We start from the raw sequence: 12,646 nt of genomic DNA on the forward strand, positions 1-12,646 counted from the left end.
TACCGCATAAACATAAATTGCCACCTTTAAATTGCCTAAAATTTTGCCAGGACTCCTAAATCAACAAAAAGAAACTGATAGACATATGGGAGTTGGGATTTTCGAACATTTTTGAAATGTGAACTACCCTGCTTATTACGTAAGCATTTTTTCGGGATTTTTCGAAACTGGATTTTTTCCCATACAAATTAAATTTTGTTTATATGGAGCGTAAGAAAACGTCAGACCCTCTCTCCCCCCATAAGTGCTTACGTAATATGTGTACGGCCCCCAAGATTGGTTTAGAATCGAAGAATCCGAAGAAGCATCGAAGAAGCAGACGAAGGAGATACAATGATGAGATTTTTCATAGTTTTGCAGAGAAGATTAAACATTTGCATGCTTTTCCAGAGCTGTGTTGAAAAATGCCATTTCGTGACATGGGACTAAATACTAATAACTTTTTTTATGCTTTAGAATTTTTGAAGAACCTCCAACTTTTCCCAATAAGTTTGCACTCCATCTGAAACTAGCGACGGGAGAGCCAAATGACATTGTTGTGATACATTTTTGAGCATTTTTGTAATCACGCTCTTATGTCCCACACTGTAGATATTCAGATTAAGACTTATGACCGAAATGACATTTTTCAAAACTGAGAAAATTGTACATTGGCTTTGAAACATCGCTATTAATAAATAATTGTGGAAGTGTTTAATGAGTGCTAAGCTACGGGGTGTCATTGTCCAGTGGAGGATATAATGCCGAAAAAGAAAAGAAACTAAGATGCTAGAATCTGATTTGTATTAGAATTTGAAAACTGAAATAAACAAAATTTAAATTTAATCAACAATGATGTCATTGTGATAAGAAAATTATTTTGAGCTTTTTAGTGGAATGCTTTCACCTGTCATAAGACGAGTTTAAACAATCCCATTGAATTCCACCACTTAATTGTATCCTGACAGATACGTATTTCGACCTCAACAGTAAGGCCGTCTTCAGTGTCTTGTACTTGACTCGACGTCGAGTCAAGTACAAGACACTGAAGACGGCCTTACTGTTGAGGTCGAAATACGTATCTGTCAGGATACAATTAAGTGGTGGAATTCAATGGGATTGTTTAAACTCGTCTTATGACAGGTGAATGATGTCATTGTTCATCATACATTTAGTAACAACAGTATCCACAAATAATCTTATTTGTACTCATACAGCGATCCTCAAATTTTGAATTTCAAAATGAATGTTGTTAAATGTACGATAAGAGTTAATTTAACACACATGGAGTTAAAAATAAATTCTCTTTTCTTATTGTCGTAGTTTTTTACACATCGAGATCGAATGAATGAACACGCCAATTTACACTGTAAGCAGACCGGGTAATCCTCAGCCGCCAGATATCTTCATCACTGCCAGTGGCGAGGTTAGGGCTAAAGTACCTGTTTATTTAAATACTGACAGATGAAATTCGAATTGACCTTGCAGATGTAGTTGAAAGGTTAGGAAATGTAGTTCGCCTATAGCAAAATGGACCAAGGTCGTTAAAATTAGAAACTCATCTATGCCGCACAGAACCCGGCGAGCACAAAACGTGAGGGAAACGCAGTCTGATCTATGGATTTCAGCGCGGAGTCGAGATTCGTTTCACATCTCAATCCATTTATTTTCCCTTTTTCTCACCATATATCTGTAGTGGATTATACTCTCAACATGTGAAATTGGTCCGAGAAGAAAACTCTCTCAACGCATGCAACAGAGGCCAGCACAGAACGAAGCCACTCGTAAGCAGATAATTGATCTTTGGCCGTTTATGTTTTCTCGAAAATAGTAACGGAAGCTATTTTCATTTCATCGAATCAAGTTATACAAATTGAAAGTCGAAGAATAAATTAAGATTGACCAAATGATGTAATAAATACAAATTAATTTCAATCCGAAGCCGAACCATTTGAGTTTTGAAGGATTTCTAGTTAATCGGAACAGAACGGATTTGGCGCCAATTTTATCACAAACAAAGTTTAACTTGCGAACTGTCTAAGTAAGACATCCGTTTCTCTATGTTAAAATAGTATAGTTTCCATCTACGAACAGGAAAATTTATAAAATCGTTTTTCATGCATATTCAGAATGTGTTAGAACCAATTAGGTTCCTCAAGACAATCCAATTAAAAATTATAAATGGAACGATTGTGCATCTAAGTAGGTCAGACCAAGCCGATACACCTACTCTACGTGACAGAAAGTTTAAGTTACAGCATCTCCGTGTTACACCAAACGAGATGAATGATTCCACAGCCAACTTTGCGGCGCCACCCCAGTGTACGACTTATTGTTTAGTAACTTATTGACAAATCGCCATGGTTTGGCCACACGTTATTTATAGATTCATTTCCCCGCATTCCTCAATAGGCAAGCAATTACTCAATTCCTGCGACTTTACATAGTGGTCGAACTTCGAATCAAACTTCATTTTTATTCTTTCAGTTTCTATTGTATGTAGATAACTTCTACGTGTTGTACTTGTCCTTACTAAAGATAGTTTGTCCAGAACTTTTCACGCATTACGGGGTCTTCTAGAGCGAATTGATTTTTTTTTATTCTGAAGCGCTATAGTAAATGTTGCATATTTCATTTCTAGACCAACATTTGAAAAGAGCGTAACAGCCAAAAATTATTCCTTCTGATTCTTCGTCTACATATAAAGCTATATATGTGTACAAAGAATAAGAGGGATTTAATTTTGGCTGTTACGCCCTTTTCAAATGTTGGTCTAGATTTGTTTAAGCAATAATTGTAAAATCCACGGAAGTTGCCTTCAAATCATCTTTCTTACACAGGCTTCTAAAGTATTCAAACATATTTGAAGGTTTCAAATAAGCACTGTACGATGGAGACGTATGGCTATTTACCATTTACCAATCCATTAACTTCTTTTTGCTGCGTAGTTGTATTAATATGTTACTTTCAAATTGACATGATAGAAGACAGCGTGTCGGAAGCGATTGCAATGTTTATTTTCTAGTCAAACGAAACGACATGAGGAACGTTGCAACATTAAATATATGTCGTTCAAAAGCACGGATATGTGAATGTTTTTGAGCTGCGGCTGTGTAGGAGTTAAATTTGAAGTGACAAATCTGTCCTCGAGAATCTAGCAACAGTTCATTGGCGGAGTTTGGTCGGAGTGGGTCGCAATGAAGGATTTCTGACGAATGAACGCAAAAAACTCGATAAGTGAAGAAAAAACTAGATAACTAAAGTAAGCCTTATTTTTGCAAGTGAAACGCCAAACGATTGAAATGTTTAGCTTTTTTAAACGATCGAAGAGTCAAAAATCAAAACAAAAACACGATGCACGCTCATCAAAGGTTGCTATGCCGAACGCGTGCATCACGAGTGCTTCGGAGACGCAGCCGCCAACAATACCAGCAGCAACTCCGATGCGACTACTCGTCGATCAAAACGACGTCGTTCGAGATCGTGATGATGCTAAGGTAGGACCCACTACCGACAACAGCGGAAGCGGTGGAGAGGGCGCAAGTGTTAAAAATAAGCAGCATCCACCACCAACGGCTGCTTGCTTCAGTCCGAATGATATAATCCGTGAGAACGGTCGTTCGTTCGACTTTGAGGACGGTACGGGTAGCGTGATCGAGTTCGCAGACACCACCGAATCTGACGACGGGAATGCGATCAATGAGTACGAACAACGTGAGGACCACACATTGCCACCATTTCAAGTACGGGGGGAAACGAATCTTCCCAAATCGGAGCAATCAACTAGTCACAATCAATACGCGAACCTGCTCGAAAGTGCAATGGCTAAAGGGAAAAACAAACGACGCTATCAACAGCAGCACCAGAATGGCAAGAATTTGCAGCATCAACAAGGACACAAGCAAACAGGTCAAAATCAACAAACGACCAAAGGTAACACCTTCCCGAGTGAGCAAACGTGTGCAACAAGCGAAAAATCCCGCGAAGAAAATACAGAAAAAGTGAAAGAAGTGATCAACTTGTCTGATGTAACGGCGCAGCATGCTGAAATTGTATCCGATACAAATGAAATTAATGACGAAGATAATCATAGTGAACATAATTCTAGCCAAGAGCAAAAAGTGAAAATCACCACTAATGATCCTAAGCCTGAACAACGACCGTGTCTCACGGCCGATGACGTCAATGGAAACAACGTCGAAGTTCACGAGGATATAAATAGCACCGTCGTGCGCTCGGATACCAACAAGCCTTCAAGCTGTGATCCACCCGAGCACGGTGTGAGTGCAACACCGGAGGATCCTACTATCACTACATCCGTGACATCACCGTTTCCGTTGACACAGACAACCAACGAGGTTCACGCTGTGGTCGTCAATGAAACCGGCGTTGATGAATTATTAAAGAGCATCATTAACGACTCAGTATCTTCTCAGTGCCCTGCGGCGGAAGAACATTCGTCGGTTACTTCTCTCGAGATTAAAGATGGTTCGCGCGACCAGACTAGCGGTAGTGAAACTGTAACTTGCGAAGACGTAACATCGACCAAGGAAATGGGCCAGCCGCCAAGTAAGCACAGTGAACCTGCTAGCAACAACAGACGATCGCTCACGCCCAGTCGTCAATCCTCCAGCCCGGTGTCAGAAATTCGACCGCGCCATTTATCCACAGTGCAACCGAAACAAGATGCTGCTCGGGACGATATTAGCGACGATCGAGACGTCTTCTACGAAGCGACGGAATCCTTATCCCCCGTACCTAACTCCACCCCCGTGGTTAACAGTGACCCGACCGTACCACCGTTCGCCGAAACCAAACCAACAGTGCAAGAAAAGTCTACACTTCCCAAAGCTATTATTTCCGCTCATCAAAGTGAGCCGCGAGTTAGCCCGAAAAAACGAGTAGTGTTTAGTGATCAGCTCATAATAGATGGGAACTGCTCCCAGGAATCCGATTTACGCAACGACGACAGTGTTAGCAGTGCAAGTACCGAGTCACTCCCGAATGCGTTAAATTTAGAACCACCACGTTATGAGCATGTCGTGAAAAATAATGATGAACAAGTGCATGCCGAATCTTTACCGCCTGGTTCATTTGTGTATAACCAAAGTGCAAACGAAGTGGTCAGTGCAGATAACAGCGTTGACCAAAGTGCATTTAATTGTGATAATAGTGGCATTTCACCCAGTGTTCCAATGATCATTGCCAAACCGAAACTAATCGAATTCCGTTACGATCGCAGCAATCCCAGTGCACAGCAAAATGGACACCGCGAAGAAGAGAAAGATAAACTGCAGCCTACTGCGATCAATGGTGATAAAGAGTTGATCGAAAATGGCACAACCTTAATCGTGGACGAGATCATCAGCCTTCCGGATGTCGTGCAGCCAACGAACATCGAGAAGGCGAACAAGCAGCCCTTCAACGCCGTTGATAAAATCAACAGTGAAATGTAAATATTCTACTACGTTGTAACTAACATTAGCTAGTCGAACCGATGTTCATACAAACCACTAACCAATGTTACGTGTCCGATGACCCGATCTCATTTTCTCACGCTATAAAAAGGTAAACATTATTTTTCCCACGTAAAATGAAGAAAGAGTCATCCATCATGGTGTCACAATCTTCTAGAGTGGAACTGCATCCGATCACTCCACGTTTGCTCAACAGCTCAGCGGCATCGTTCGGTTCTGCGTAGGACGATGACGATGAAATGGAAACGCATGGTGTTTTGAGAATAGTCCAAGCGGTTATGCCGCGTGAGCTTCAATATATGGATTACCATTTTTTCCTGTTCGGGTGTGCCACTGCGACCAGTTATTAGATCTATTGTAGCGTTACCCGTGTCCTTAGTGGCTAAGTGCATGTAGAGTTACTTCAAGCAATGCAGTGCCGTTTTCGTCATGGAACATCTATAAATTAGTAGATGTGGGCTGACCCATACCAAATTTTCAGATACTTCATACAAAATGTGTGACATGGGGGAGAGGGGGAGTTGAAAATGGCCAATTTTTGTGTTAAGTATTGAATGCATTTTTCCTTACAGTTATTGTTTCATTTTCTCAAGTGCATCGTGACAAAGTATTGCTATTTAGACCCTTTACAGAGAGCAATATCATCAAGACTTTTTAAACTAATTGCTGGAAAGCTGCTTCCGCTGCATGCAGTTTAGCCTAAAACGGAGTTTGAAATTCGAATCTTTCAACAATTGGTTTTATTTCTGAGACTGCTGTTGATAGTGAGGACTAAATACGATGAATCCTTATATACCACAACTGATAACCCAAGCTCGAAAAATGAATCAAGTTAGAGCTCTGTTTGCTAGATCTTACACCGTAATACACTACGCCACTACGTACACTACATGTTACGGGAATCTGGTTAATCCAGTTAAGAATATATTTGCAAACGGCTTTGTTTATCAGAACATTTTACTAAACATCTACAAATTATTTTAATAAAATTTCTATAACACAATTGGCGTTTTGATACATTCAAGTATAGCAAACAAAAAGGTGATTCATATAGGATTATCTAGACAAGTTGGCTCAAATAATTAAATGTATTTCCCATTGCGAATATGTAGCGTGTTTAATAAAGCATGCTTATTAATGCGTAGGTAAAATAATTTCATTAAGTTGATCGATTTTTTGGCAGTAGCATTTGGCACGAAGACATATCAGAATGTACGAGGCAGATTTTAATTAGGACATCATCCGAGTATAATTTAAGAACGATCATGCATCTAAGTAGGGAACTGCCTACCTATACAATCAGAATGCTTAAAAGAATAGTTTTGTAAATTTGATTGTACATAACTCGCGTAACATCTTTTACTTCCAAAGGAGTTATATGCCAAGAAACTTATTTAATATTCTAAGGTATTAAAACACTTTGTTAGACAGAAAATGAGTTTCATTCGAATTTCTTTAGCAACAAGCAACATATACCAATTTGAAACAAACTAATAAAATTGCCTTAAAATCTGGGTTATTTATTATGATGGAACCAAAATACTATGTATGGTAAATTTTCAAAAATTTTTAGGAGAATTTCTTCTATACCGTGAAAAGATGAACGGAAATTTTCTTTCAAGTTCTTTAGAAATGTTCACAAATCTTCGTATTATACATGTGGAAACCTCCAGGATTTCCTCAAAAACTTTACCTTTTTCGAATTCGTAAGGTATTTTTTCTATATTTTCTTTAGGACTTTTTTTAATTTCAACGGTTTAATTTTTTGAAATTTACAATTCTTAACAAAGAAAACTGTTTGGAATGTCCACGGGAGGTTAGGTTAGAAACTTACACGGGATTTTCCTGGGTATTTACATGGGAATTTTTAGGGAAAAGCGTATCAATTTCTATCATCGAAGGTTTTTTTTTAATTTTCCACGGAAAATCTTTAAATGTTTCAAGGACTTTTTTTGGTTTTTCAACTGGATTTTTTTTAGAATTTTCTCGTTTTTTTAATGTTTATCTGATTTTGTTTGCAATTTTCATGGTAAATAAAGTTCAAACATTAAATTTCCTCGGAAAATGCTTAGGCATTTCCACGGAAAATTCTAAGGAAACTACCTCTGATTTTTTTTTGCATTTTAACTGGAAATTCTTTGAGAAATTCACAACAAATTCTTAGGAAATCGGAAAATATTTGCAATTTCCACGGGAAATTCTGAGAAATTTTTGCGTAATATTCTTAACAATTTCCACAACTAAGGAATTTCAACAGTATTTTTTTTCAGAGGTTTCCATGGAAAATTCTTAGAAATTTCCATGGGAAGTTATTGGGAACTTCCAGGTAACATGCTAGTGGATTTCCCCGGAAAATTCTCAGGAAATTTATAGATATCTCCACAGAAACTTCTTAGGAATTTCCACAGGAGTTATTTAGGAATTTCTATTAAAAGCTCTTAAGAATTTCCACTAGAAACTCTTAGAAATTTCTACCGAAAAATCTTAGGAATTTCCACCGGAAATTTGTGGAAATCTCCACTGGGAATGTCCACCGGAAATTACGAATTTCCACGGAGAATTCCGCAAATTTCCAAGAAAATATCGTAGGAATATCTAAGGAAAATTTTTTAGAATTTCCACGGGAGATTTCTTAAAATTTCTCCGGGATTATTTAGTTCCACGGTGTATTGGCATAGTTAGCTAATTTGCCTTAACTTTGTGGAGTTCGATATTTATGTAGACATAAGTACATATATTTATGAAAAAATATAATCTCTTAGTTAGTTAGTTTACAGGAAATACCCCAAAAAGCAGATTAACCCATCTAGCGGTGATGATGCCTTTTTGCCTTTCTCGTACAACTAAGTTGTACCGAAAGGATATCATTTCACTCCAAATTCGAACTTTTGATAAAAGTCCCGGAGACCCATAGTGTTATATACCATTCGACTCAGCTCGATGAGCTGAACAAATGTCTGTCTGTCCGTGTGTGCGTGTGTGTGTGTATGTGTGTGCGTGTGTGTGTGCACAAAATGCCATAAAAAACATTACCCAAATTTTCACATAGAAACTCTTAACCGATTTTCTTGCAACAAGTTGCATCCGACAGAGACTAAAACGCTGTTGATCGCTATTGAATTTCATAATAATTGCAAATTGCAAAAAATAGATAATATTAAAATAGTGATGAGACATAGTCACATAGAACAATAATGTGTTATGAAAAATGCCTTGCATCTATGAATATTTTATCCGTGGCTTCCCATTAAGAGTTTCATCGCACTATAAAGATGCTCGTGTTGCACGCATTTAGGCGTAAGTATGCTCTTCGTTCAGTTTCATAGTACTATGAAATTGTCCGAAAGTCAAAATTCGAACATAGGAAATTCGAGAAACTTTTGGCAGCGCCATCTGTCGTCTACTAGTGTAAATTTTCTATCATAACATTAGACGGTGTAACTGTTTTGCCTTTCTTGTACATCATCGAGGTGTAAGCGTAAAGGCTACATTTATTACCTTTTTGCGCGAGAAAGGCACTATCACCGTTAGGTGGATTAATCTGGGTTTTTTATCTCCATCCAGCTTTCCAAAGTTTGACATTAACTGCTTCCAGACACTGAACTGAAAGTTTCGTCCAAGCATGCTTATGTTCTTGGTTGCTAACGACAACCTGAAGTTTGTTATTTTGATATCAACAAACAAATATAAGCAAATGAGTTTGCTTTTCTTTTGAAGCATTGTAATTCACGAACGCATGCACCGATTTCCTAGATTTTCTCACTGATCGATTTGTCTTGAGGTCAGCTGTGTTTATAACAACATAAAGTTTGGTTGCATGCTCTTGCCTACGCAATGCGGTCGGGTCTGAGCTTGATGACTGACTGGCAAATAGCTTACACAACCTCTCTTGATCAGTACAGTTGCTGATGAAGAATGTGTTCAGCCGCCAGACATTCTAAATACTCACGCTCCTCTAATGTGGATTGCGAGTGATTTGACTATGCGTCCAATTTGGGAATCTCAAGCTCGTTCAGTAGCCGCTAGGTTGCGAAGACCGACGGAGGTCCTTCGTAGCTTAGTTGGTTAAAGCACCAGTCTAGCTTATTGTAGGGTCATGGGTTCGAGTCCCATCGAAGGGAAAGTGGTTACCTCCAATACATTTTCCAAATCAATATCTTCCACATAACATAAATATTCACATATGAGTTTTCATAACATTGTAAACATAAAGTTTGCAAATTTGAAGGTAAAGGTTGAAAAATTCTTTTAATACAATATTAGAGCGAGTTGGGAAAGAAACCCAATGCGATCGCAGAAAAAGTTATCTAGAATGCCGCGCTGCGACGAACTCAACAATAATGACAGTTTGAATGCAAAATAATATAAACCCGAGCAATTGCATTGCATTTAAGGAGGAAAGATGCCATTATTTCCACTTTTTTTTTCATTTATTTGCATATATTTTTATTGATCACCACTGTTTCCGAACTTTTTGGCCAGTTTTGATTTTTTTTTTTCAACTTGTATCTATGTTTAAGAGACCCTTTCGGTCCACTTAGTGTACGAGAAAGGCAAAAACAATGATTTCATAATAATTCTGTAACTCATTGTCCGAGCGGGCCAATTTCAATAACAAACAATGGAAGCGGGTTCTTCATCGAATGTAACTTTATGGAGAGTAAATCGGACAATGCTAAATACCAATAATTCAGGATTTTTCATTCTCTTTTGAATTAAACCTGAGCGCCGACCAACTTAGAACCGACAGCGGCGTGAATGTAATTTTTAATCGGCGGTGGCGGCGCATAGTAGCGGGTCCTCATACAAATCTCGGACAAAACCCGAGGTTGCGTTCAAAACTTCACCACAGAGTAATTTTGAAACGTTGAATTCATTTGAGGTTAAAATGGTAATCCGTCATACTTTATGTTATCCAAGGGCTTCCGCAAGCCCAGGCCCTAGAATCTAGAACAAAGACAGCGTCCTGCACCAGTCAATTTTAAGCTTTGGCGCAGCTATGCGCAATTCACCACTGAAACAGATTTTACGATCGTAATTGTGGTGAATGATTTGTTTATCGGCTTTATCGGTCAATTCACCACACTAACCACCGGAGAGAAGACAAAAAAATATAATTTAATACATAATACCAGATCTTTTCGAATCTTTCCCAAAAAAGTTTAGCCTAATTTCATTTTCCCATTCATATTTGTTCGGGAGACACTTTACGGAATTAACTTCAACAAGACACAAAAAAAATAATTTATAAGCTACAATAAAAAAAAATTGTAACATCATTCAATATATATATGTTAAAATAAAAAAATATGTTTTGTCCAGCTTTCCGCCACAGTGCGGCGTCTCGGATCGGCGTGGTTCAAAATTATCCTTCAAACAATGCTTTTTTTTTAATGTTTGCATTTCTCGTGCACTAAAAGCGGTAAACATCATTTATATTATGTACATTGTTAATTTTTACACTGTAATGTATGGCGAGAAAGTGTGCGAATAATTGTATTGTTTGCTTTAATTAATATTCCTTTTGGTGTGATATGTTTCTAAATGATGCTGTCTTGGAAATCTCATACAATCCTAAAGAGATCCTATATAGATTTGGAAAAATCCTTCGAAAGTTCTAAAGAATTCTTCTGAAAATTTAAGAATTTTCAAAGTATTTCTTTGGAAATTCTGGAGAAGTTCATTCCAAAATTCTAGAAAATTTCAAAGGGGATTTTCATACATCCTGCAGCAATTCATCTAAGATTCCATCTAGAAACTTCTGCAAAAAATCCTTATTAACTTCTCCAGGAATTCTATCAGGAATACCATTAGAAGATTCACCTAGGAATTTATTTACGATATTCTTCAGTGATTTCTCCAGGCATTCTTCGTGATGTTTCTTCATGAATCAATGGTTTGTCATGCAAGGTCATGCTGAAAGTAACTGAGTTAATTTCATGCAACGGTCCTATTTTTTTTTGGTATTTCCCTATAAGCATCATCGTGTTCGTTTTACAACACGGGAATGTAAAAAAGTGATACTCGGCTAAGAAACCTCGCAGTTAATAACTATGGAAGTGTTACCTAACGGAATACCTAACGATCATTGAGCTGTGATACAAAGATTTTTAAATATGGTTGTTATGTCAACAAAAAAGAACAGATTATTGCAGCAGGATATACTTGAAAATCCTACGGAAATTTTCTGGGACTGTTAAAAGAAATTTTTCAGGAGTTTCTCATTCCGAAATTTTGGGAAATGTATTATTTCTTTCATAGAACTTATGGATTAAGGATTCTCTAAAATCATATTACTATATTTCTTAATGAAGAATTTTCTTGGAATTTGGAAAGGCCAAAGTTCAATAAAATCTTTGAAGGAAGACATCTCCATAATTTCTAAAGGGGTAAATTCTCCTGGGGTCCTGGGTCCTGGGTAAGGGATTTTTCGGAGCTCATAATGACTCATAAATAATCATATTTCGGAAAAATTTCCTGACGGATAATTTTCTCAGAATAGAAAAATAATGGAGTCCACAGAATTCTTGATGAAGCAATTTTCCAGAATACATGGAATGAGAGAGCATTTCCTTAAATTTTCAAATAGGGAAATTCTGCAGAATTGTGTTACCGTATGGTAACATTATTTATTATTACAATAAGCAGACCGCATCGTGCTTTCGTGCTGTGCGGTTCTTTTCTCTCTTTGCTGAGGAAAGTTTTTAATACTACCCGAAACTATTTTAATTTCAACAGTGCATCACAGCGCTATTTGTACCCACTGATCCCGTTACGATCTATGCAAGGACCCGTGCCTTCGTTTAACGTTGGACCCGTTTGGGGAAGTAAAATTCCGACAAGCGGTGGTAATCCTGCAGGGACACCGTTCTGGGAAAAAATCTCTTAGAAGGTCACGTCTCCACGCTCAGCAATGAGCATTAATAAAAACAAGAGGAAGGGGGAATCGCTGAGTTCTCCACTTCCTTCAAAGAAACAAGGTTTCAAGACCGTCCTGCCAAAGCGCGGAAAAAATAGAAGGAAGCTGGAAACTTCAGATATTCCTTCTAACTCTAACAATTAAAACAATTCTTCGCCTATCGAACTGAGCAATCAGTTCGATTTGATTCATGACGAAATTGACCAAATCGAATCTACCACTAGTCCAGGTCTTTTCATCAAAAGAGATCCAAATTATTTTATTTACCGGA

The 12,646-nt window shown here is 37.9% G+C and overlaps 1 protein-coding gene across 3 annotated transcripts in view; it reads left to right on the top strand.

Moving 5' to 3' along the window:
- The first annotated feature begins 2,963 nt into the window (after positions 1-2,963).
- LOC134227360 (uncharacterized) overlaps positions 2,964-12,646 on the top strand; it is a 36,163-nt gene continuing 26,480 nt past the window's right edge. For all 3 annotated transcript variants that reach the window (XM_062708772.1, XM_062708773.1, XM_062708774.1), the window contains exon 1: positions 2,964-5,431. In XM_062708772.1, coding sequence (XP_062564756.1) covers positions 3,282-5,431 — 2,150 coding nt within the window. In that variant the 5' untranslated portion in view covers positions 2,964-3,281. The remainder of the gene's footprint in view (positions 5,432-12,646) is intronic.

Source organism: Armigeres subalbatus, chromosome 3 (assembly GCF_024139115.2).
Source record: "Armigeres subalbatus isolate Guangzhou_Male chromosome 3, GZ_Asu_2, whole genome shotgun sequence".
NCBI lineage: Eukaryota > Metazoa > Arthropoda > Insecta > Diptera > Culicidae > Armigeres > Armigeres subalbatus.